We start from the raw sequence: 27,372 nt of genomic DNA on the forward strand, positions 1-27,372 counted from the left end.
ATGCACTTTTAACTGAATATTCTGTCACCAATCCTAAATCCTTTCACTCTCCCTCTCTCCACCCTTCTGTCTATCTCCCTACCCCCTCCTCCCCCTCTCTTCCACCCATAACTTTGCCTCTCCTGCTCTGCTTCTTCCCATTTCCTCTCCACTTGTACCCACCCTGCCACCAGTGCCTTTCCCATTCCCTCTCCACCTGTACCCGCCCCGCCACCAGTGCCTTTCCCATTCCCTTCTCTGCCTGTATCCACCCTGCCACCAGTGCCTTTCCCATCCCCTCTCTGCCTGTACCCACCCTGCCACCAGTGCCTTTCCCATCCCCTCTCTGCCTGTACCCACCGCCACCAGTGCCTTTCCCATTCCCTTCTCTGCCTGTATCCACCCTGCCACCAGTGCCTTTCCCATCCCCTCTCCACCTGTACCCACCCTGCCACCAGTGCCTTTCCCAATCCCTTCTCTGCCTGTATCCACCCTGCCACCAGTGCCTTTCCCATCCCCTCTCTGCCTGTACCCACCCTGCCACCAGTGCCTTTCCCATCCCCTCTCTGCCTGTACCCACCGCCACCAGTGCCTTTCCCATTCCCTTCTCTGCCTGTATCCACCCTGCCACCAGTGCCTTTCCCATCCCCTCTCCACCTGTACCCACCCTGCCACCAGTGCCTTTCCCATTCCCTTCTCAGCCTGTACCCACCCTGCCACCAGTGCCTTTCCCATTCCCTCTCCGCCTGTACCCACCCTGCCACCAGTGCCTTTCCCATCCCCTCTCCACCTGTACCCACCCTGCCACCAGTGCCTTTCCCATTCCCTTCTCCGCCTGTACCCACCCTGCCACCAGTGCCTTTCCCATTCCCTCTCCGCCTGTACCCACCCTGCCACCAGTGCCTTTCCCATCCCCTCTCTGCCTGTACCCACCCTACCACCAGTGCCTTTCCCATCCCCTCTCTGCCTGTACCCACCGCCACCAGTGCCTTTCCCATTCCCTTCTCTGCCTGTATCCACCCTGCCACCAGTGCCTTTCCCATTCCCTTCTCTGCCTGTACCCACCGCCACCAGTGCCTTTCCCATCCCCTCTCTGCCTGTACCCACCCTGCCACCAGTGCCTTTCCCATTCCCTCTCCGCCTGTACCCACCCTGCCACCAGTGCCTTTCCCATTCCCTTCTCCGCCTGTACCCACCCTGCCACCAGTGCCTTTCCCATCCCCTCTCTGCCTGTACCCACCCTACCACCAGTGCCTTTCCCATCCCCTCTCTGCCTGTACCCACCGCCACCAGTGCCTTTCCCATTCCCTTCTCTGCCTGTATCCACCCTGCCACCAGTGCCTTTCCCATTCCCTTCTCTGCCTGTACCCACCGCCACCAGTGCCTTTCCCATCCCCTCTCTGCCTGTACCCACCCTGCCACCAGTGCCTTTCCCATTCCCTCTCCGCCTGTACCCACCCTGCCACCAGTGCCTTTCCCATTCCCTTCTCCGCCTGTACCCACCCTGGCACCAGTGCCTTTCCCATCCCCTCTCCACCTGTACCCACCCCGCCACCAGTGCCTTTCCCATTCCCTTCTCCGCCTGTACCCACCCTGCCACCAGTGCCTTTCCCATCCCCTCTCTGCCTGTACCCACCCTACCACCAGTGCCTTTCCCATTCCCTCTCCGCCTGTACCCACCCTGCCACCAGTGCCTTTCCCAACCCTTCTCTGCTTCTTCCTCTATTCCACCTCTCTCCTATTTTCCCTCCTTCCTTTGCTCCTTCATTCCCTTAAGGCTGCTAATGCTAGCCTAATATGTTCTGCAGCATTTCAGCTGTAATTCCCCAGGTCTTTTGTCCTCCTTCTGCTAGTTTGGACTATCTAGCCTCTCACCCTCAATAGCCTGATTACCTCAACCCCCCATCTTTTTGCAGCGTAGAGTTAGCTCACACTTTACAGTGCCTGCCAGCAATCAGCGAAGGGGTTCAATTCCCATTGCTGCTTGTAAGGCATTTTTAATGTTCTCCTTGCTTCCTCCAGGTGCTCCAGTTTCCTCCCGCATCCCAAATACCTGTAGTTAGGGTTAGTGAGTTATGGGCATGTTATGTTGGCACTGGAAGCGTGGTGACACAATCCTCATTGACTTGATTTGACGCAGAAGATGCAGTTCGCTGTATGTTTCAATGTTTCCATGCATTTGTGACAAATAAAGCTAACCTTTTAATCTCATTAACATGAGAGGTCTTGCTTTGAGAACTCTGAACAACACACAGATTTGCACAAGATTTGGTGTCATGCAGCTAAGTCTCCAATCTCTTCCAGCTGTGCCAATTGAACGGCGATAGATATGATGTTAAGCAAAGCAGAGAAACTGGCCCAGCCTTCCAGAGCAACTTACTGTGGCAGGAATTCACCCATGCTTCCAACTTGTGTTCTTTTACTTAAATCTGAATTTATTTAAATCTTACATCTTGGCATTATGACTCCATTGTGATGTACAGACATGTGGATTTGTAAGTCTAATGGCTTGTAGAAAGAAGCCCGTTGGTCCTGGCTTTAATGCTGCGGTACCATTTGCCAGATGGAAGCTGAAGAAACAGTTTATGGTTGGGGTGACTGGTGTCCCCGATGTTCCAGGCCTCCTTTCTGCACCTGCTGCTGGAAATGTCCTCAACGGAGGGAAGTTCACATCCACAGATGCGCTGGGCTGTCTGTACCACTCTCTGCAGTGCCCAGCGATCATGGTTGGTGCGGTTCCTGTACCAGGCGGTGGTACGGCCAGTCAGTATGATCTCAGTGGTGCCCTTGTAGAATATATTGAGGGTTTTGGGGCTCATGCCAAACTTCTTCAGTAGCCTGAGATGGGAGAGAAGCTGTTTTGCTTTTTCTTTTCCGCAGAGCCAGTGTGTACAGTCCAGGTGAGATCTTCGGTGATGTGTATACCGAGGAACTTGAAACTATCACCCTCTCAACTGCAGACCCATTGATATTGATGGGGGTGAGCCTGTCTCCGTTCCTCCTGTAATCCACAATCAGCTGTTTTGTTTTTTGGACATTGAGGGAGAGGTTACTACCCTGGTACCACTGTGTCAGGGTGTCAACCCCTCCTCTGTAGGCTGTCTCATCACAGTTTGAAATAAGGCCAATCAAAGTCCTGTCATCTGTGAATCTGATCAGCAGATTGAAGCTGGGTGTAAAGGGAGAAGAGGAAGGGGACTCAGGACACAACCCTGGGGGGGGGGGCACCTGTGTTGAGGGTCAGAGGGGTAGAGGTAAGGGAGCCCATCCTTGCCACCTATTGGTGATCTGATAGGAAGTCTAGGATCCAGTTGCACAAGGCGGGGTCAAGGCCGAGGTCTCTGAGCTTCCTGTCAAGTCTGGAGGGAATTATGATGTTGAATGCTGAACTGTCGTCCAGGAACAGCATTCTAACGTATGCATCCCTCTTCTCCAGCTGAGTGAGTACAGTGTGTATGTGTGTAAGTGCTGTGGCTATGGCATCATCAGTAGACCGGTTCCGTCGGTAGGCGAATTGTAGTACATAATGATATAAAGTAATTCACAATATAAATAAAGGACCTAGAGCTGATGTGAGAACCCCACAGCAATATTTGCTTGGAAAGAGGATTAAATTACATGCTTGAACTAATATGGCATCAGGTACTTGCCTGAACATCTGCAAACAGATGTTTGGTTTATGTTGTTGATGTCCCAAGTGATTGCCTTGGACAAGCCCATATATCAAAGTTAAAATGGATAAAGTCTGCTACTGGCACTGCAATATTTGGCTGTAGATCAGCTTGGAGCATAAGGCATAACTTGGTTGCAATGTATCCATAATCTGAAGCCTTCACCAGCTCTATGACAGTGTCAAGGGAAAGGAGGTATATGCATGTACATTTCTGTACACTTATGTCCCCATAAAGAAGGCCTTAAAGCTTGTGCTTCTTTCTCGACAACAGACCTGACCAAATTCCCTCTACTACCACTTTCACCCGTCTAAAGGAACAAGTCCTCATACTCAACCATTTCTCTTTCAGCCCCTCCCATTTTCTCCAAACTCAAGGTATAGCCATGGACAGCCACATGGAACAGTCCATGTTTCAAGTTATCCCTGGTACTGCTTCCCAAATCTCTCAGCGCTATATTGACAACTGCATTAATGCTGCTTCACGCCCCCATGTTGAGCTTGTTAATTTCATCAAATTTGCCTTCTTCAAAGAACGGGTTTTCCCTTCCTCAATCATTGATGCTGCCCTCACCCATATCTCCTCCATTTTCTGAATGTCTGCCCTCACCCCATCTTCCCGCTGCCTTAACAGGGATAGAGTTCTTCTTCATGTCATCTATCACTTCAGGAGCCTCCACATCCAGCGCATCATTTTCTACAACCTCCGAAATCTTCAACAGGATCTTACCACCAAACACATCTATACTCCGCCCACCACTCTCCACTTTCCATAGAGATCACTCTCTCCAAGATTCCCTTCTCCATTTGCCCCTCCTTAATAATGTTATTCCTGGCATTTATACCTGCAAGCAGAAGTGTGGAGGGGTTTTTCAGGCTGCCTAAATTTGTGACAAATCTTCTAAAAGGCATGGATCTGTATAGTTCAAAGTAAATTTATTATCACAGTACATATATGTCACTATTCATAACCCTGAGGTTCATTTTCTCGTGTGCATACTCAGTAAATCAGAGAATCACAATAAAATCAAAGAAAGACCACTCCAACTACATGGACAAACAACCCATCTGCCAAAGACAGTAAAATGCGCAAAAACAAAAGAGAAAAACAATAAGTAATCAATAAATATTGAGAACAAGATGAAGAGTCATTGAAAGTGAGTCCATTGGTTGTGGGAACATTTCAAAGATGGGGCAAGTGGAGTTGAGTTGAGGGGTATTAACTGTTCCTGAACCTGGTGGTGTGAGTCCTGAGGCTCCTGTACCACCTTCCTGATGGCAGCAGGGAGGAGAGAGCATGACCTGGGTGGTGGGATCCTGGATGCTGTATTCCTGCAACAGCATTCCGTGCAAATGCACCCAGTGGTGGGGAGTGCTTTACCTATAAGGGGCTGGACCGTATCCACTAATGTTTGTATAATTTTCACTTGAAGAGCATTGGTGTTTCCTCACCAGACCATGATACAACCAATTAATAGACTCTCCACCAAGCAACTATAGAAGTTCATTAAAGTTTTAGATGTTATGCCGAATTTTTGCAAACTTCTAAGGAAGTAGAGGTGTTGCTGTGCTTTCTTCATAATTACATGTACATGCTAGACCGAGGACAGATCCTCTGAAATGAAAACACAGGGTAATTTAAAGTTGCTGACCCTCTCCACCTCTGATCCCCCAGTGATCACTGGCTCATGGACCTCTGGTTTCCTCCTCCTGAAGTCAATAATCAGCTCTTTGGCTTTGCTGACATTGAGTGAGAGGTTATTGTAGTAACACCACTCAGTCAGGTTTTCAGTCTCCCTCCTATATACTGATTTTTCACCACCTTTGAATTGGGCAAATAGTGGTGTCATCGGCAAACTTGAAGATGACATTGGAGCTGTGCTTAGCCACACAGTCCTGTGGAAAGAACGATAGAGCAGGGGGCAAAGCACACAGAACACATTTCATATTATGGCATTATTGAAGCTGTCTGGAGTGAAGTTCCTCTACACAACAGAACATAGAAAAGAATAGCAATAGTTTAAATGTGACTGGAAAATATGAAATGGCATCTGAAAATAGCTCAGTCCCAAGTAACAAATAGGACACCCATTGTACAGTATGTGAATGGTAGAAGACTTGGCACTAGATTTGTATGCATGTAGTTAAGAGGAAACAAATTCTTGGCTTCAAATTAAGGAATTGGCTTTTCCAAGCAAGAATTCTCTGAAGGAATCCTATAACTTGTATCCAATATATGAGTATGCTCTCTACAATCATCCTGTGAGACTGACATTCAACATGCTTTATGATGCACACTTGGCTGTTAACTGTTCAATTACCTAGATTTGGACACATAATTTTGTAATTGAAAAGCACAAACTATAATATTTATTGCAAAAATTGCTTTACACTTTTAGCTTAAGATTTTTTTTGTGCCTGTGTCTAAGGCTGCTTTGGTTGAGGAGCATTCTATGAGCACAAGTTAAGTAAGCAAGTTTAGCACTAAGCCCAGCATAGTGAACAGACAACCTTTTTTCAAAAGAAGGTGACTTTTGAGTCTTCTGATTACAGACCTTAAGGTGGGAGGGTGACATCAGACTCAATCACTTAATAATCAAATTTATTTTTTGAAAGCTAAATAAACATTCAACTATAAAGCAGAAAGTTAGGCAAGTAAACGTTGCTAACTCTTCGTAGGACAAAAATCATGAATAATTCACAGTTCTGCCAAACTAATTATTTTCCCCACATCTCATCAGCTTTGGGAGATACAACCTTAATTAATACACTTGGGTTATCCCAATTAGTCTGTCTTCAGAAGCTCCAGGTAGACTCAATTGATTTGATAGTTACAGGTTTATAAATATGTCAAAAACATAAAGGGCAGGTTTAATTTAAATAACTGTTAAGTCCGGACGCGGTACCACTGAAACGCAGGTCTGAAGGAGTCCAAAAGCATGTTTTTAATCTTTCCTGAAGGTGGGTGCTAATCAAAAAATTCTGCACATCTGGCACATGATGTTTCAAAATTTTAGTTGTGAATTTCAAGCCTGCCTCACGTTAAAGACCTTACAAGATTGGATACGACATTCTACAAAGAAGCATTTGATTGTATTGCTTAAAAAATGGCTAAAGTGAGGAATTGTAACAATCATCTATTCAGAATTATTGTTTCTTGCAGACCGATTATAGGGAGTAAGTGCAGAGGTGTTGATGGCTAACTAGACCGTGCTTGTGTAATTGTATAATTGTGTCCTATTCATTAATAGTTTCATGACTGGGGAGCAACACATATTTCAGCCGTTAAATGACACCTGGAAGGAACTGCCTATGAAGAGCTCAATTCCAGTTGAACTGCTTTAGGTATAAAAAGAATTATGTTGAAATGAAGCTTGCTCCCAGTTTCTTTGGTTAAGCGAGTGTCCCTACCTTTGATAAATTTCTAGTGGGAAGCACTACTGAAAATGATAGCAAAGTTGGGACGGGTACGAAAGTGGTAGAAAGTAAAGTGTAACTGAGCTCTACCCTTTTTCCTGCTTCTGTCCAATTAACACCGTAAAGCAGGGGTCTGTGGACCCCTCAGTTAATGGTGGGGGTCCAGGTCATTGAAAAAGGAGTTGTGAACTCGTGTCTAATTTCTCAGCAGCAAAATTTCCAGGTTAATGACTGGTATTCTATTGGTACATAAGGTAATAAGGTCAAATTAAAGCAACGAAGTAAAAGAACAAGTAACACTTGCAAATAGCAGAAGAAATGAAAGCGTACTGCCAAAGCCTATTTCATTGTCTGTCACACTTATCTCATCGGTCTACAATCACTGGGATATTTGACATCCTTTACAAATGTGATAGGTGGTGAGAATGAAAGCTGAGTTGCATCATGGTTGAGAGTTCCTTCCATGTTTCTGGACTGATACTCTGGTTGGGAAAATTATAGGTAATTTTTTTCTCCATTAAGATGACTGGTCTTTAAATCTTCTGTATTTTAAGTGTTATTCTGTTGCTTTTGATATCTACTTTTTCTATTTTTATATCCCCAAAACTATAAACTGAGTGAATAATATGAAGTGTGCCGCACCCAGAGGAGCATCACCTTACGTTAGACCCTCAATAATCCTCAGATAATCCTTTCCTAACAAGAAATTGCAATTGTGACTAGACAACCAGATGGTTCTGCTTTAATAAGACTGATATGACCAAAAATAAACAGCTGCAAATTCTCAGTAAAATATAATTCTTGAAAATAGATGCAGGCCTGTCAAAATCTGTCTGAAAATATTGAGAAGTGACCCCACAGAAGATGAATAACACTAAAACTGGAAGCATGTGTACCAAAACGGTGTAGTGGTTCTCACTGAATCAAGAATATTGACAGTAAATTATTCAAGATGCACAAAAGAAGTTGAAGGAATATAGTTCATCTGCTGCTGTATCAATGCATGCAAGGCACTTGGGAGAATTTATTTTTCTCTTCAGTTAGCTTCTGGGTGAGATAGTGAGGTATTAGAGAAACAAGTAATGAGAGATAACTGGAATGTGATTCTTGATTAAAGAGACTTCCCTCTACAAAGCACCACTGCAACGGAGGCATCGTTGTATAATTGTAACACAAAGGAGCAGAATTAGGCCATTCAGCCCATCAAGTTTGCTCTGCCATTTCATCATGTGTGGCTGACTTATTTTCCTTCCCAACTCCATTGTTGTGCCTTCCCTCCTTGACACCCTTACTAATCAAATAGCTATCAACTTCCATTTTAAATATATCCAGTGACTTGGCTGCCACAGAAGTCTGTGGTAAAGAATTCCACAGATTCACCACGCTCTGGCTAAAGAAATACCTCCGAATGTCTGTTTTAAAGAGACAACCCTCTATTCCGAGGCTGAACTCTCTGGTCTTAGAATCACCCCACTGTAGGAAACATCCTCTCACATTCTCTTTATCTAGGCTTTATAATTCTCAATAGGTTTCAGAATTAGAATCGGGTTTATTATCACCGGCAAACACGAGGAAATCTGCAGATGCTGGAAATTCAAGCAACACACACAAAATGCTGGTGGAACGCAGCAGGCCAGACAGCATCTATAGGGAGAAGCACTGTCGACGTTTCGGGCTGAGACCCTTCGTCAGAACTAACTGAACTTTCCTTTCAGTTAGTCCTGATGAAGGGTCTTGGCTCGAAACGTCAACAGTGCTTCTCCCTATAGGTACTGCCTGGCCTGCTGCGTTCCACCAGGATTTTATGTGTGTTGCTTATTATCACCGGCATGTGACGTGAAATTTATTAAATTAGCAGCAGCAGTTCAATGCATTACATAATCTAGCAGAGAGAGAAAAAAAATAAAATACAACATAATAATAAATAAACAAGTAAATCAATTATGTATATTGAATAGATTTTAAAAAATGTCCAGAAACAGAAATACTGTATACCTAAAAAAAAAAAGTAAGGTAGTGTCCAAAACTTCAATGACCATTTAGGAATCGGATGGCGGGGGTGAAGAAGCTGTTCCTGAATCACTGAGTGTGTGCCTTCAGCCTTCTGTACCTCCTACCTGATGGTAACAGTGAGAAAAGGGCATGCCCTGGGTGCTGGAGGTCCTTAATAATGGATGCTGCCTTTTTGAGACACCATTTCCTAAAGATGTCCTGGGTACTTTGTAGGCTAGTGCCCAAGATGGAGCTGACTAGATTTACAACCTTCTGCAGCTTCTTTCGGTCCTGTGCAGTAGCCCCTCCATACCAGACTGTGATGCAGCCTGTCAGAATGCTTTCCATGGTACAACTGTAGAAGTTTCTGAGTGTATTTGTTGACATGCCAGATCTCTTCAAACTCCTAATAAAGTATAGCTGCTGTCTTGCCTTCTTTATGACTACATCAATACGTTGGGACCAGGTTAGATCTTCAGAGATCTTGACACCGAGGAACTTGAAGCTGCTCACTCTCTCCGCTTCTGATCCCTCTGTGAGAATTGTTATGTGTTCCTTCATCTTACCCTTCCTGAAGTCCACAATCAGGTCTTTGGTCTTACTGAAGTTGAGTGCCAGGTTGTTGCTGCAGCACCATTCCACCAGTTGGCATATCTCACTCCTGTATGCCCTCTCGTCACCACCTGAGGTTCTACCAACAATGGTTGTATCGTCAGCAAATTTGTAAATGGTATTTGAGCTATGCCTAGCTACACAGTCATGTGTACACAGAGAGTAGAGCAATGGGCTAAACACACACCACTATGGTGCACCAGTGTTGATCGTCAGCGAGGAGATGTTATCACTAATCCACACAAACTGTGGTCTTCCAGTTTGGAAGTTGAGGATCCAATTGCAGAGGGAGGTACAGAGGTCCAGGTTCTACAACTTCTCAGTCAGGTTTGTGGGAATGATGGTGTTAAATGCTGAGCTAGAGTTGATGAACAGCATCCTGACGTAGGTACTTGTGTTGTCTAGGTGGTCTAAAGCTGTCTGGAGAGTCATTGAGATTGCGTCTGCTATTGACCTATTGTGGCAATATGCAAATTGCAATGGGTCCAGGTCCTTGCTGAGGCAGGAGTTCAGTCTAGTCATAACCAACCTCTCAAAGCATTTTATCACTGTCAATATGTGTGCTACCGGGCGATAGTCATTAAGGCAGCCCACATTATTCTTCTTAGGCACTGGTATAATTGTTGTCTTTTTGTAGCAGTAAGATTCCCCACTCATTCTGGTAAACTCCAGCAAATATGGACCCAGAGCCATCAAACACTCCTTAAAAATTAACTTTTTCATTCCTGTTATCATCCTCATGAACCTCCTCTGGGGTCTCTCCAATATCAGCACATCCTTTCTTAGATAAGGGGCCTAAAACAGCTCATAATACTCCATGTGTAAACTGACCAAGGCATTATAAAGCCTCAGCATTAAATACTTTCTTTTATATTCTACTCCTCTCTAAGTGAATGCTAACATTACATTTACCAACAATTATCTGGTAGAAGAGGCAGCACACTAGCTTGTACTCCATCTTCTGACCCATCTTGTGGAAGGCAGACTCCAGTCTCTGTTTGTCCTTGTGAAGGAGCGAGGCTGTAATTCATCATCACATTAAACTATTTCTCATGGCCTGTAATGCTGCTCTAAGTGCTTCCACCTTACCCTTCCCAGGTTTTCCAAGTGTTCTGATTATCAGCTCCAGGCCACACACATACCCGTGCCAGCTTTTAAACTCTCTGTTACAGCCCCCCCCCCACCCTCAACTGCCTCAGCCCTCAACCTCATTCTCCCTTCATTGCTCTTTCAGTCCAGCCCAGCCCTTTTAGGACAGCTAGCCCTCTTCAACTGAGGACATCTCTTGTATGTGGCACCTTACTGCCAGTCCCTTTGTCATTAACGTCTCACCGGATGAACAGATATAATTTTATTGGTGTTTTATTAAGTTCAACACCCATACATTTATATGGGACCTAATCAAAGTATATGTTTCAATTGATATCCTCTGAAATGCATTACATTCATTGAATGGACAACAGGGTTATAAACGTAAATAGGTTGGGCATGACCCAACTCTGAATACATTATTTGGGCGCACAAGCTTCTCTGCTTCCCTGGAGCAATTTCTCAATGTTCTGCTATGATCAGGAGGTCTGTGTAAGCAGAGAAGCTCATGAGCCCAAATATTGTATTCAGTGTTCTTCCTCATTATCCCAAAAAAGTGGTAGTAACCTTTGACACTTCATGTGATGAGCTGAAAGCCAATCTCCAGGAGATGCTGTCAACAGTACTCATTTCCATCATACGCTGCCCAAATACCCTGCAGTCTCACGCACAGTCAGCAAGAAAATCAGACCTTTGAGTGTTTAAATATTTTTCACGAACTATGTTTGGTATAAAATCTGCTGCAACTTTAAACCTTGTTAAATGAGTTTCAGTTGTGTTTTAAACTAGCATCCATTTGTTAACATATGCCTTTGCTGGCTAGAAAATAATTACGGGATAGTATTCAGATTTATTTATTTATCCCATGTACAGAGCAGCATACAGTGAAGTGTGTAATTTGCATTAACAACCAACGGAACTTAAGGATGTGCTGGAGGCAGCCCGCAAGTGTTGCCACACATTCCGGTGCCAACATAGCACGCTCGTCATGTTCGGCAGAGCAACAACAGAACAACAAAACAAAATAATAATAGTAAACCAAGCCCTTTTCCCACCCTCCCACTCACTCACTTACACAGATTGGCTCCCAACCCCAGAATAGGCTGCCTCAGGGCTTCTGACCACCCGTTCACTCACCCAGACTTGCACACCTTCAGACACGCCGACCCATGGGCTTTGACCTTCAGGCCTCGACCTCCAGACTCAGAGGCTTTGGTCTTTGACCTCTGGACTCACCAATGCCTGAACTTTAAATCTGGGTCTTTGCTGACCTCTGGTTATCAACCCTAAGACTCACCGATCACGAGACTTTGATGTCCAGATCACGAATCCGGATTCCCAAGGGCCTCAACTCTGGGACTTGGCAAGCTGGGGGTTCACTGGCTCTCGTGCTTCCTGACCACATGGATCTCCTACCCAAGAACACACTGACCCGGGGTGGGGGTGGGAATGTGTCTCGCTGACCTGGGATTCGCCAGTCCTTGTCCATCGGGTCTACCAACCTTAGATATTTGATCATTGACCTGGAGTTTGCTGGTCTTCATCTTCAATGCCTGCAGAACCAACACCTCTACACGTGTATTGCCGAGGGTTCTAACCTGGATCTGACCACCAGCACCTGCCCCTGCCCACTAACTCCCCCTCATCCCTGTCTCTAAACCCTACCCCATCCTGTAAGTCCCCACGTTACATAGAATATAGAATAGTACAGCACATTACAGGCCCTTCAGCCCATAATGTTGTGCCGACCCTCAACCCCTGCCTCCCATATAACTCCCCCACCTTAAATTCCTCCATATACCTGTCTAGTAGTCTCTTCAACTTCACTAGTGTATCTGCCTCCACCACTGACTCAGGCAGTGCATTCCACGCACCACCCACTCTCTGAGTGAAAAACCTTCCTCTAATATCCCCCTTGAACTTCCCTCCCCTTACGTTAAAGCCATGTCCTCTTGTACTAAGCAGTGGTGCCCTGGGGAAGAGGCACTGGCTGTCCACTCTATCTATTCCTCTTAATATCTTGTACACCTCTATCATGTCTCCTCTCATCCTCCTCCTCTCCAAAGAGTAAAGCCCTAGCTCCCTTAATCTCTGATCATAATCCATACTCTCTAAACCAGGCAGCATCCTGGTAAATCTCCTCTGTACCCTTTCCAATACTTCCACATCCTTCCTATAGTGAGGCGACCAGAACTGGACACAGTACTTCAAGTGTGGCCTAACCAGAGTTTTATAGAGCTGCATCATTACATCGCGACTCTTAAACTTTATCCCTCGACTTATGAAAGCTAACACCCCATAAGCTTTCTTTACTACCCTATCTACCTGTGAGGCAACTTTCAGGGATCTGTGGACATGTACATCCAGATCCCTCTGCTCCTCCACACTACCAAGTATCCTGCCATTTACTTTGTACTCTGCCTTGGAGTTTGTCCTTCCAAAGTGTACCACCTCACACTTCTCTGGGTTGAACTCCATCTGCCACTTGTCAGCCCACTTGTGCATCCTATCAATGTCTCTCTGTAATCTTCGACAATCCTCTACACTATCTACAACACCACCAACATTTGTGTCATCTGCAAACTTGCCAACCCACCCTTCTACCCCCCCCCCCCCATCCAGGTCATTAATAAAAATCACAAAAAGTGGAGGTCCCAGAACAGATCCTTGTGGGACACCACTAGTCACAACCCTCCAATCTGAATGTACTCCCTCCACCACGACCCTCTGCCTTCTGCAGGCAAGCCAATTCTGAATCCACCTGGCCAAACTTCCCTGGATCCCATGCCTTCTGACTTCCTGAATAAGCCTACCGTGTGGAACCTTGTCAAATGTCTTACTAAAATCCATGTAGATCACATCCACTGCACTACCCTCATCTATATGCCTGCTCACCTCCTCAAAGAACTCTATCAGGCTTGCTAGACACGATCTGCCCTTCACAAAGCCATGATTGTCCCTGATCAGACCATGATTCTCTAAATGCCCATAGATCCTATCTCTAAGAATCTTTTCCAACAACTTTCCCACCACAGAATTAAGGCTCATTGGTCTATAATTACCCAAACTATCCCTACTACCTTTTTTGAACAAGAGGACAACATTCGCCTCCCTCCAATCCTCCAGTACCATTCCTGTAGACAACGAGGACATAAAGATCCTCACCAGAGTCTCAGCAATCTCTTACCTGGCCTCGTGGAGCAGCCTGAGGAATATTCCATCAGGCCCCGGGGACTTATCCGTCCTAATGTATTTTAACAACTCCAACACCTCCTCTCCCTTAATATCAACATGCTCCAGAACATCAACCTCACTCATATTGTCCTCACCGTCATCAAGTTCCCTCTCAGTGGTGAATACTAAAGAGAAGTATTCATTGAGGACCTCGCTCACTTCCACAGCCTCCAGGCACATCTTCCCACTTTTAGCTCTAATTGGTCCTACCTTCACTCCTGTCATCCTTTTGTTCTTCACATAACTGAAGAATGCCTTGGGGTTTTCCTTTACCCTACTCGCCAAGGCCTTCTCATGCCCCCTTCTTGCTCTTCTCAACCCCTTCTTAAGCTCCTTTCTTGCTACCCTATATTCCTCAATAGACCCATCTGATCCTTGTTTCCTAAACCTTATGTATGTTGCCTTCTTCCACCTGACTAGATTTTCCACCTCACTTGTCACCCATGGTTCCTTCACCCTACCATTCTTTATCTTCCTCACTGGGACAAATTTATCCCTAACATCCTGCAAGAGATCCTTAAACATCGACCACATGTCTATAGTACATTTCCCTGCAAGAACATCATTCCAATTCACACCTGCAAGTTCTAGCCTTATAGCCTCGTAATTTGCCCTTCCCCAATTAAAAATTTTCCTGTCCTCTCTGATTCTATCCTTTTCCATGATAATGCTAAAGGCCAGGGAGCAGTGATCACTGTCCCCCAAATGCTCATCCACTGAGAGATCTGTGACCTGACCCAGTTCATTACCTAATACTAGATCTAGTACGGCATTCCCTCTAGTCAACAAACTGTGACAGGAATCCGTCCTGGACACACTTAACAAACTCTGCCCCATCTAAACCCTTGGAACTAATCAGGTGCCAATCAATATTAGGGAAGTTAAAGTCACCCATGATAACAACCCTGTTATTTTTGCACCTTTCTAAAATCTGCCTCCCAATCAGCTCCTCGGTATCTCTGCTGCTACCAGGGGGCCTATAGAATACCCCCAATAGAGTAACTGCTCCCTTCCTGTTCCTGACTACCACCCATACTGACTCAAAAGAGGATCCTGCTACATTACCCACCCTTTCTGTAGCTGTAATAGTATCCCTGACCAGTAATGTCACCCCTTCTCCCCTTTTTCCCCCCTCTCTATCCCTTTTAAAGCACTGAAATCCAGGAATATTGAGAATCCATCCCTGCCCTGATACCAGCCATGTCTCTGAAATGGCCATTACATCATAATTTCATGTATGTATCCAAGCTCTCAGTTCATCACCTTTGTTCCTGATGCTTCTTGCATTGAAGTACACACACTTTAGCCCTTCTACCTTACTACCTCTACACCCTTTGTTCTGCTTCTCTTTCCTCAAAGCATCTCTATATGTTAGATCTGGCTTTACTCCATGTACTTCTTTCATTGCTCTATTGCTCTGGATCCCATCCCCCTTGCAAATTAGTTTAAACCCCTAAAGTTATCCCTAAAGCTATTCCTGCAAACCTGTGGCATAATATGATATTTCAGTTTGTGCCACAACCTTAATATTTAGTAAAATCCTTAGAAAATTAAAGGAAATTAACAATGTTTTAGTTTGTTTGAAGCTAATTTATTACTCTGAATAGCTACTTGGCCTCTTTATTGACATTATCCCTGCAAAAGATGCTTGCTTTCAAATTCTGTCAGGTGTCAACACTTATTCTATTCAAAGATATTACATATGAATACCAATTAAAATAAGCAGAAAGGAGAACAAAAGCACACTGGCAAAATATAGAATGAATTACAAAGGTCTTGAACACAGAAGATAGTTAAATTCTATGAACAACTGAGTGTTGAACCATTTTTGTTTAAAACCTTTGTTTGCCCAGTAATTTTCATTTTCTTTTCAAGTGTTGAGCTTGCAGTATTATTAATTTCTTGTGATTCCCAGCGAGTAATCCTTTACACGGTGTCGAGCGTAGAAATTTCTAGCTAGTATTACCTTCAAAGGTTCAATTTTGCTTCCCTATTAAACATATAGTATTTACTCAATACCGGTCCTCCCATGCATCTACTGTATGTGCTTCTTGGAACGTTGAAAACCAGAGAGACAGCCTGCACTTATAAGGGAGGAGAAGACACTTAGTTCTCCTATTGCTCTTTCCTGCAAGAATTGATGATGCTCTGCCTGCCTCCAGTGAAGGTTTCCTTTCCTGTGATGGGTCTGTGCCATGAGCTTTACAAAGATGCAAAAAAGCTTTGACGTAATCAGATTTTTGTGGACAGACATATATTTCATACTAATTTAAAAGATAGGTATATGAAATGTTATTTAACCTGCCACAGCACTTTGCATTCTCTATGAGCTGCGTTTTCAGTTGATCTATTGTTATAATACTTGAACAAATATTTCTGGAATAGCATTAATATTATTTGGAAATTTATCTTGCTACTGATTTTTGCATCCTCCAACGGTATTTTATTTCTTCTTCTTAGTAAGTAGCATTGTGATAAGTCTCGCCATTCTTTCCCAGTGTGTGCTTCCGAGCCATGCATTTCTCAAACTGTGATCTTTGAATGATTTTTTTTTTTAACTTTCAGCTTTGCTACTCCATTGGTGTACAAATTCTGTTTTTGGTCATGAGCATTAAAGTGATAACTGCTGTATATTTTATTCCTCCACTTCAAACCTGTTTGATAATGACTGGGGAATAAAGGCAAATTTCTAATGCAGCATCGTTCCATTATAACCCAGTATTGCCCTCTTTTTTTTAAGCACGTTATTCTACACAGGCTGGTGGGTTCAGATCGTTACCAAAGCAACTGATACGGGATTCCCTTGAGATTTGGGAGAAAGTGATGTAGCGTAGCTAAAGAATTGAACTGCTGACTAATGATTCTTTAACAGAATGTTTATTAAATTAATCTGTAACTGATACGTGTGCAATGTTATGAAATCCTAAATTAAATATGCTTTGATTGTTCTTAGTTACTTACTGTCAAACCAGAGCATCGGCTCTCCAACCTTTCAGATATTCAGAGCTGCGCTTACTTATCTGATGTCAGCTGGGACACTGTCTACCAGAAGAAGATGGAACCTGGTTTCGTTCCAAACGTAAGCAATTGAAACTGCCTAGCCCAGTGCAAAAAAAGAACTCTAGACCTTCATATTAGAGTTAAATCATTAAAATAAATAATGTAATCTGCCGATCTCTCACATGAGAGTTTACTGTTTCGAAAGTGAAAAACGCAGAAGTAATAACTTACTTTCCACAATTGGCTTGGGAAGTGACTCGGTTTCAATTCATAACATTTTACCATTTAAACAGAAAGGTCGGCTGCACTGTGACCCCACGTTTGAACTGGAAGAAATGATTTTAGAATCTAAGCCACTGCACAAGAAGAAGAAAAGGCTGGCAAAAAACAAATCAAGAGACAACAGCAAGGACAGTTCGCAGTCAGTAAGTCAGGGCGTGCTGGGTGAAGGGTTTACTTAAGTTATCCATCAATGTAGAAACTGTTCATTGTGTTGCACTCTCACTTGTGCTAAGGCATGTCTATCCACAAACATTGCATTAAGTATAATTATAAAGAATCTATCTCAGGTGCTGAGGGGATTTGTACAAAGCTTATATTATCTACGTAACAGATTATAAAGGGGAAATGCTCTGCTTGCTTGCAATTGTGATTGTTGCAAGTGGATATTTTACTTTTGGACTTATTACTTATTATATGTAGATATGCATTTTAGTTTAATATGTGAGAAAATGACAAGTGCTTGATCAAAAATTTAACAGTGCAGTCGCTGTCTAGAAATACTGCACACCTTGCATTAGAATTCTTTTGACTTTGCAGTTTTAAAGTTTCTAGTAATTGTTTTTATTTCTCTGAAAGGATAATGAGTATTTGCAAGAATGTCTAGAAGTAGTGAGACAAGAGTTCATGATCTTCAACAGAGAAAAGTAAGTATGGTAAGAGCATTTTATCATTAATCATAAAGCTACATAGTTAAATCATCCAAAAATGGTGGTAAGCTGAACTATAGTCAGACCTCCCTCCCAATTAATATTTGTATTTAATACCATCCAGCAACAATTTTACTCTGCAAAACATAAAGAATTCATTTAGATGGAACTTTTCTTTTATAATTTAACACTTGCAAGGACAAGAACAGGTTTAAAAAATATCAAGTGTGATTTCTGTCACAATAGACTAATTGGTAGACCATTGGAGTATCTGCCATCAGATAAAAGTCAGTAACTTGGTTTGTCTTATAATATTTTGTGTGATTAACTTTGGGATGTTTTTCATATTGTCATCAACATTATGTGCCGTGTCATATGACATGAACAATCATGGTCTATCCATGACCATGATTATTCTTGGCAATTTTTTCTACAGAAGTGGGTTGCTATTGCCTTCTTCTGGGCAATGTTTCTACAAGATGGGTGACCCAGCCATTATCAATACTCTTCAGAGACTGCTTTCCTGGCTTCAGTGGTCACATAACCAGGTCTTGTGATATGCACCAGCTTCTCATATGACTATCCGCCACCTGCTCCATGGCTTCATGTGACCCTGATCAGGGGTCGCTAAGCAGGTGCTACATCTTGTCCAAAGGTGGCTTGTAGGCTAGCGGAGAGAAGGAATGCCTTACACCTCCTACATAACAGATCTCTACCCCATCACCCATCTCATATTATAGGGATATTATGAATGTAAGTTAATGCTAGTTAGGGTTTAATTATAAATAGCAAATTATTGTATTTTCTGGATTGCAGCAGTAATTTATTTTGGGTTCAGACAGATTGCATTTGGCACATTCTGAAAGGCATGTATTTTAATTTGCATGATTTATATCTTGCTACCACTTTGCAGTTGGAGCTAAGTTCTGAGGAGAACAGGATTCTTGGTTATTCTCTTGGGTAGATATATATCTTGGGTGACTATCTGTTTGGGTGCAGGGGTCAACCCAGCTCCCCAAATAACCCTTGCTTATATACACACGGAGGAATGTCAGGAGATATAACTGCTTCCCAATTCTACTCTGCTTTTGATGATCACAAAGTAAATAAAATTGGTTATCAAGTGTATTTTATTATTACTGACATACTGAAAAGTCAGTTACTAATTGGGTTGGCATTGCTCCTGGTTACTGCCATAGAAATACAAGACCATTCATTAATGGTCAAGCCTGTTCTCATCAGTGTATGGAATAAATTTGGTTTATTTTTCCTGATTTCTTGGCACATTACTAAACATTGATTGATCAAACTTACCCAAGTGTTTTATGAATTGATACTGCATCATTGATAGCAGCAATATTCTTTGTGCAAATCCACCTTCAGATTTATTTCACTGTAAATATTTTTAAATGCCTAGGGAGAAAAATCAGTGCAAAGTTTTACCAAGATCAAAACCAACAGTTTGGACTGGCAGCTGTCTTCCTTTTAGAAAATGGTAATGACCTGGGCTTAATCTTTGGAAAGGCACAAAACGGTCTTTATGTTTGTCAGTCTTTGCTGCTTCTGATTTAGTCCTGCATACATTTTGAATAAGCTGAAGAAAACATCCCTATGCAATCAGGAAAGAAGGTACTACCCATGATATGCAGAAACTGAAGGAAGCTCTGTTGATAACCACTGACAGTCAATATGTTATATCTTGGGAGAAATTGAGGTTTAATTCTGATTGTATAATTAAAAACAAAAGGCTTCATTATAAAAATAAAGAATAACACAATACAATTTTAAACCAAATTTATATTTCTTTATTTTTTACAAGCATAACAGCAATTTATGGAGTTTGTGGCAGTGCATTAGATCTGGGTGCTACTTCCTTCCTGGGTTGTTCCAGGCACTTCTGTTATCTTGGGGTGCAATGTTGATGAAGATCTTCTCCTCTGATGGGAAGGGAGCCTCATATTGTCCCAGCTGACCTGTATTTCTTGCCTCTGAGTACTTTCAGTTGAAAGGCTGCTGCCCGCCCCTTAGTACAGCAGGCCTGTACAGTTCTGGGAAGACTGGCTCAGAATTCAGGACCTGCCATTGTGAGTACCCAGCACTTGCATCTTTGCCCTGGGTTAAGGAGGTGTATGGTTATAGACCTTTTAGGTGTCTCAGTGTGTGCTATCCTTCTGTAGGGTCTGTTGCTATGTGTTGCCTGGGTGAAGTGAAGTAAGCAAAGATTTGTTTGAAAACTTTGCATGGGCGTACTTATAAACTTCATCTTTTCAGAATTTCTAGGATCAATCTGCTTGCATTTTATGATGTTCAATCCTTTAGCTGTCCAATTCAAGTGAGAAGATTGTTTGAACAATAATTCTTCCTGTCAGATTTTAGGAACTGTGCTTCACCATTATCATTTTAATTGCCCCTTTTTTATTGATTGTAGATTTATCCCAGGCATCTTAGTATATTACACAGTTAGTATTGATCAAGCATTTATATATGGTACTTCTCTCAAGCCTGAAAAAAATCAAGTGAAACCGCGTAAATCTTAAAGTTAAGGGATTTATCCCACTTAGATAAATACACTGACAATTATTATCCTAAATTGAGAAGATGGGATTATTTTACCAAATATTTTATGCTATACATTGGCATCCCAACTATTCTCTAGTCCATTAGTTAAACAGTGAAGTAAGTATACTGCACGCCATTAGCTGAACTGAAGGAATGATTTGGTATCAATGCAGCGGGCATTCTCTATGTTGAGCTGCCTCCACAGCAGCAACTAAGTAGACCCTGCCAATTTGCTCAAGCGCCTTGCAAATTGTTGAAAGTAAAGATTAGAAGGTGAGGAAAAAACCACCACCAACCCCTTGTTCTGTATCACTTGATTGAATCGTAATGCCGAGAATGTCACATGTTTAATTTGTGGGCTAGATCTTCTTTTCCCTGTGATAGTGGGTCTGCTCCACCCTGAACAATGCCATTACTCTCAGCATGAACAAGGGTGCAGTCTTTTGCTGGGCCAACAACTTCCATCACTTTAGCAAGGTTCAATACATTGCTGCACTTTAACAATGTATGTGTCTGGCTGTACTGATGTGATGGCTTTGACAACTGTTTGAGACCTCATCCCCAGCTTGTCAAATGTATCAGTTAAGTTGTCACAACATTCAAAATTTACTGATAACTGCTTAATATAGTGTGAAAATTATTAAGAAAGTTTTAAAATTTATTGGGATAGAACAAAACACTCACATAGAAGAAGTAAAAACATTAAATGAGTTAAGGAACTTTGCTTACCTCCCTGCTGAAAGACTATTTCTCCTCTATTATTCAGTGGGCTCACTGTGTGAGCATCAGGTTAGCACAGCACATGTTCAGCAGGCAGATTTGCCAACTCGAGAGCTGGGAAATCTGTAGACCATGGTGGTGGGCTGCTGAAAGCTGGGTTATAGGCTCCACTTAGTGATACAAACACGAGGGGTCCTGACGAAGGGTCTCGGCCCGAAACATCGACAGCGCTTCTCCCTATAGGTGCTGCCTGGCCTGCTGTGTTCCACCAGCATTTTGTGTGTGTTGTTGTTCCTCTTAGTGATAGCTTATTAACAGCCATTCTTCCTGACTGATCCATGTGGAACCTGGCCACTTATCAATCTGGATTCCAGTTGCTGACATTTTTTATTTTGGCAAATTTGCATTGCTTAAACTGTGGGATAAATTTAATGACGTTATGAAACTACAAGCATTTCACATTATGCGTGATCATAATCTTGACCTATGTGGGTGCCTGCAGGCCTTCCCCAGTGATAAATGAAGGCCAGTGAAGGGTGGCCGAGATGCAGGAGATGTCTATCACAGCCCGTGTGAGCTATCCATTTTCCCTTGTCATGACCTACTCATTTGGAGATAGGAGGCAGCAACCGGACAATATAATCCTCGGAAGGGTTATCTTGAAACAGTGTTGAGAGTGCAGGATTAATTATACAGTAGGGTTATTGCCATGTGCACCAGCTGATAAAGGCACTTTGCAATGCACGGGAGTTTACATTACCTGTATTGGTTCCACTTCATAAATGACTGAACTGGCTTCATAGAGAAATATCGTTAATGAGAGTATCCAGTATTTGTAAAATGCTTGCAACCTGTGATTCAAGAGATGTCCATACCTGTTATTCTTTATACCTACACAATCCCGGATTACTTTCTCCTTCAAACCTTAAACAGATTTAAATTTGCAGTGCTTCCCAAAAAAAATTAAGCACCTAATAAGGTTAGAATGACCTTCCAATCTCATTTGCTTGTTCAGATATAACAATGGCACAGCTTACTCCTTTCTAAATATTGTGGTTTGAAATAAATTTCAAAATTCCAATACCAGTGGCAACCTTTGAATTCTATTAAGTCTGAAGAAAAGGCACCAAGGAGCCTAATCAGAACATAACTCATTCCGATTAATTTATCTCAGGAACTTACAAAAAATCTAGTTAGACCATAAGACAAAGGAGCTGAAGTCGGCCATTCAACCCATCGAGTCTGCTCCGCCATTTTATCATGAGCTGATCCATTATCCCATTTAGTCCCATTCCCCCGCCTTCTCACCATAACCTTTGATGCCCTGGCTACTCAGATACCTATCAACCTCTGCCTTAAATACACCCGATGACTTGGCCTCCACTGCCACCCGTGGCAGCAAATTCCACAGATTGGCAACAAATTCTACAGATAACAGTTATTGCTACTGTTCTCAAAATCTACTTGAGTAAACTGAGTTTGCTGAAACAAAAATATTTGATTTTAAAGGAATATTCTATTACAACCCTCTACAATAAAGTATTTTTGGATATGTAGAACTTTTTTTAAAGTATTATTAAAACAGGCATTAGAAGCAATTATGTTAATAAATAAATTTTGTCAGTAATACTTTGACGTCCTTTTATTAGTCATTGTAGCTTTAAGTTTACATACAATTACTATTTCATAACGGGAGAAGTTCGGTTCTTCTCCATGTTCTTCGCATCATCATCCCCGAGGCCTGACATGGTTGTTCTGGCAGAAACCTTTAAGCAGGTGGTCAAGGTAGAATTGACAATTCTTTTGGAAAACTGGATTGAGGAGGTGTTTGAATGTAAGAAAACCAAATACTCGGAGTTGGTAGAGTAGAGCCTGAGACAGGGGTGGAGGGCATAATGTGAGACTATGGAAGTGGGTGTAGAGGTTTTTCTGGCTGCTCGCTATGCAGAACCTATCCTCTCTTTGGCATTTTGGGGGCTGCAAGGAGAAGAGCCATCAGGACCAGCTCAGAGGATGCTATGCGAGCCTCCGGATGTCTATGGGTGAAGAGGTGTGATTCGTAGGCCAGTGATGCTGGGACATGAATCGCTGCCTGATCAAACCTGTCTGGGTAGTCTGGGCGAGAATGTCTGATGCTGAAAGAGCCGAAACAACGGATGACCTCCAGGTTACATCACTGATGATGTGTCCCAGTGGATCCTAGGATGTACAGTATCTCAGCATCATAGACCAGTTCCATCACCAAACTAGATTATATCATTGTGTAGTCTGTTAGCTCTTTCTGGGAACTTGCTGAATGAAAGTTGCTGGCAACAATTTTTGTAAAAGTCTCCACACTAAAAAATATTTAATTTAGTTTAAACTGTTTTGAGATATGCTATCATTTTTAGATCTTGTTTCTTTATATCCTAAATGATTTTATCCCTGAGATTATACTGCAGCAAATTGGACTAGTAGTAAAATGTCATCCTCTTTAATCATCAAAATAGATTTGAATTAAACCACATTTTAACATCATTATGGAGTCTGGATGTTTGTGGATCGTTAGTAAGAGTTATTGTTTGTATTTTAAACCCAAGAGAGTCTGCAGATGCTGGAATTCTACAGCAGCACACACTAAATGTGGGAGGAACTCAACAAGTCAGGCAGCATCTATGGAGGGGAATAAGCAGTTGATGTTTTGGGCCAAGACCTTTCCTCAGGACTGAAAAGGAAGTGGGAGAAATGTAGGGGCAGAAACCAGAAAAAGGTGGTTGGGGAGGGGAAGGAGAACAGGCTAGCAGGTGATAGGTGAGACTCAGTGAGGGGAATGAGGATGAAGTAAAAAGCTGGGACATGATAGATGGAAAAAGAAGGAATCTAATAGGAGAGGATAGTGGACCATGTAAGAAAGAGAGGAAGAGGGGACAAATACCTCTGTCACTGCCATTCAGAGCCATAAACAGTCCTTCTAGGTAAGGTGACATTTTACATGCGAGTCTGTCGAGATCATCTATTGTACCTGGTGCTCCTGATGTAGCCTCCTCTATGTCCATGAGGCCCATTGCAACTTGGGGGAACCAACTTGTTGAGCTATAAAAGATCCATCATCTGCCACAATGAGGCCAGACTCGGGATGGAGGAGCAACACCTCATATCCTGTCTGGTCAGCCTTTAACCTTATGGCATGAACACTGATGTTTCTAACTTCTAGTAATTTCTCCCCTCCCCCCCCCCCCCATTTCTCTGTCTTTCTTAATCCTCATTCTGGTTACCCCTTCTCTTCTCACCTGCCTATCAACTCCCTCTGCCCCCTCCCTTATCTTTCCTCCATGGTCCACTGTTCTCCCTTATCAGATTTCTTCTTCTCCAACCCCCCCACTTCTCCCACCTATCACCTCCCAGCTTCTTATTTCATCCCCCATCCCACAGCTACCCATCTTCCCGCACACCTAGTCTCACCTATCACTTGCGAGCTTGTTCTGTTTCCTTTCTCCTACCCCACCAACCACACACCACCTTATTTTGGCCTTTGCCCCCTTCCTTTCCAGTCCTGATTAATGACTTCAGCCCAAAACTTTATTCCATAAAGGCTGCCTGATTTGCTGAGTTACTCCAGCATTTTCTATATGTGGCTGCTATTTTAAATATTTTGGAGGAGGGTGCATTTGATGGGGGGGGGGGTTCAAATTTGGTCAGTTTATTTTTATTACTGAATTTGTTTGAAATCTTGAAATGCCAAGGCATTAGTGTTATCGTTACTTGATGTTTTTAAGCAACAGCAGCAGCCATTGCCGAGAATTGTACCACGATATATTTTATTTTGTGTTTGCATTAAGTTAGTTTCTTTCACTTCAAAATATCTTAGCGTTTCACACAATTAAATGTCTGTTCAAGTGCAATGAGTACTCTTAGTGATATATGTTGGTGATGATGTTTTCTAATCCCCCCCAGAGGAGAATCTATGTACAACCATTGGTAAAGTCACAAAAAATTAGCTTATCTATCAGTTTTTATTATCACTGCCATTTCATTGTAATCTCTCGTAATTAACAAGCAAATTACAGAAGTTATCTCTGCTGGATTCATGGAATAATTGATTTTGTCTCACAGTGTAGGAACATCTATTCATATAATCTTAATACTTTTGTTGGCCAAATACAAAACACAAGCTCAACTTGCAGTTTGACTGCTTACCTTCAAATTTTGTTCAGGGCACAAGAACTAAATAATATAGTCTCAGAAATCCTTATCAGGTGAACTTTTATAGCAAACTGGTCATATATGTAACTGAGTCACAGGAAGGTCTGATTAGAGAAGGAATGTATGTTGTAAAAAAGAAGTAAGTGGAAGTAATGGTAACTTATAGTGAGAGATATTCGAGCAACAAATTTTAGTTTCTGTTTTGACTTGACCTCAGAAATGGAAATGCTGTATAAGTTTCACTGGGCAGAATCTTCAAGCACCCTTCTGGTCATTGGTGTGCTTGACTACTGAATGTTTGTGTATTATATCTACATAAAAATTGTTTCATTGTGTGTTAATGCATTTAAAATTATCAGACTGCCTATCATATCTGTAAAGCTACACAAGTCTTTTTTTTTATCATTCCAGCATTGTTAGAAATGTCCCATGTTATAGGCTGACTGTGCTAAATATTTCCGTTATCTCCCCCATTTTAAAACTACACCTAGGTTGAAAAAGAGGCCAGAGGAACCATCAAGCTCCATATCAAAGACCGAGGAAAAGCCAGAAGCAATTGCGGAAGATGAAAGTGGAAACCTGCGCATATGTAGTTCAGTGTGTTCTTCAACAAGCAGTAGCTAGGACTGATCTAGCTGCTTGTTCCATCTGTCTTAATGTTTCTCAGGCTGCTTCACTGAGCTAACAAGCTTAACAAAGTTTTCAACAGCATTTGGGGTGGGTGGGTGGGGGGGGGAGAAGCTCATCCATGGAACAATCTCTGGATATCCAGTGAACGACGACTAAAACACATTGCCTAGTGAATTGACCGTGTTTCACGTAAAGCACTGGAAAATGAAGAGGTTGATTCTCTTAAGAACTGAATGGTAGATATTTTCTATGCAACCATATAATGGCACATCATGTCATCAATTTAATAGAACGTTGAATGTCTAAAACAAGTTAAATCTGTATTTCTTCTTTAGTTTTCTGTGCTTTGTTAATGTCTTGCTATTAATATGTGAAAATCTTTACATGCAATGGTCCTTATTAATCAATCAATCTTCATAGACATTTGACATAAATCAGTTTAATTTACGATCATTTTATTAGAACAAAGGAAGTTCTAAACTATTGTTGAATGAAATTATCATACAATAGGAATAATTACATTTGTTTTTATTGCTTCAGGATCTTTCATACAGGGTGGGAGGGGAATTATGGATTGAACAATTTTATGTGTAAATAGTGACAGCATTGTTGTGTTTCCACAGTTTTATGTGGAGAGCTTTGATAGGAAAAAAGTATTATTAAACCAAATTTTCATACGGAAGCTTACACTATTTCCAAAAAAATGTTTCAAATGTGCAGGCACAACTAATGGGCAAGGAGGCCAAAGCTTTTATAGCACTGACATTTTCATTTATTACATGCAATGAGCTATATGTCTTTTAACATATTACTAAATCGCTTCAAATGATAATAGTATTAAATTTGTTAAATCTAGTGTACACTTTCAATTTAAATAACATGCAGCTTTATGAGCTACAAAAATCTATTAGCAAAGTAGGAAAAATTAATACGGTATGCTTAACTGATATTTGGTATTACAGCTGCTTTTATGATAGGTAACAATAAGCAGTTTTTAAAATGAAAAAAAGAGAACCTCAGAGCTTTGAAGAGCCAGGTGGAAATTTCAGTCATTGAAGTTTGCAAAAGTACTTGATGCACTGGTACTACATTTTTGTATGCTCTGGTTTTACATGAATTCTTTTTAAGATAACAGATCAACACAGAGCGATTGAAAATTGCCGACACAGGAATGTGGTCATGAATGCTGGTGTTCATGTACAAACTTTGCTGATCGCAATGTCTGCCTTGGGATGTCAGTATATGGCTCAATTTACTTGAAAATACCTGTCAGAAATAATTGCATTTAAAAAAACCTACTATATGTATTCAAATGTTATTTATGTATTTTTGTTGCATGGATAATACATTGTTTTGGAC

General features: G+C 42.1%; 1 protein-coding gene across 5 annotated transcripts in view; it reads left to right on the forward strand.

The window, feature by feature from the left end:
• LOC140715402 (serine/threonine-protein kinase 32C) overlaps positions 1 to 26,098 on the forward strand; it is a 269,903-nt gene extending 243,805 nt beyond the window's left edge. For 3 of the 5 annotated variants that reach the window (XM_073027533.1, XM_073027534.1, XM_073027535.1), the window contains 5 exons: positions 16,947 to 17,072; positions 17,287 to 17,418; positions 17,852 to 17,919; positions 19,340 to 19,417; positions 25,875 to 26,098. In XM_073027533.1, the coding sequence (XP_072883634.1) occupies positions 16,947 to 17,072; positions 17,287 to 17,418; positions 17,852 to 17,919; positions 19,340 to 19,417; positions 25,875 to 26,007 (537 nt within the window). In that variant the 3' untranslated portion in view covers positions 26,008 to 26,098. Of the gene's footprint in view, positions 1 to 16,946; positions 17,073 to 17,286; positions 17,419 to 17,851; positions 17,929 to 19,339; positions 19,418 to 25,874 lie in introns of all 5 variants that reach the window. The other 2 variants (XM_073027536.1, XM_073027537.1) reach the window with 2 other exon arrangements.
• Positions 26,099 to 27,372: the final 1,274 nt, after the last annotated feature.

This window comes from Hemitrygon akajei, chromosome 23 (genome assembly GCF_048418815.1).
Source record: "Hemitrygon akajei chromosome 23, sHemAka1.3, whole genome shotgun sequence".
Lineage (NCBI taxonomy): Eukaryota > Metazoa > Chordata > Chondrichthyes > Myliobatiformes > Dasyatidae > Hemitrygon > Hemitrygon akajei.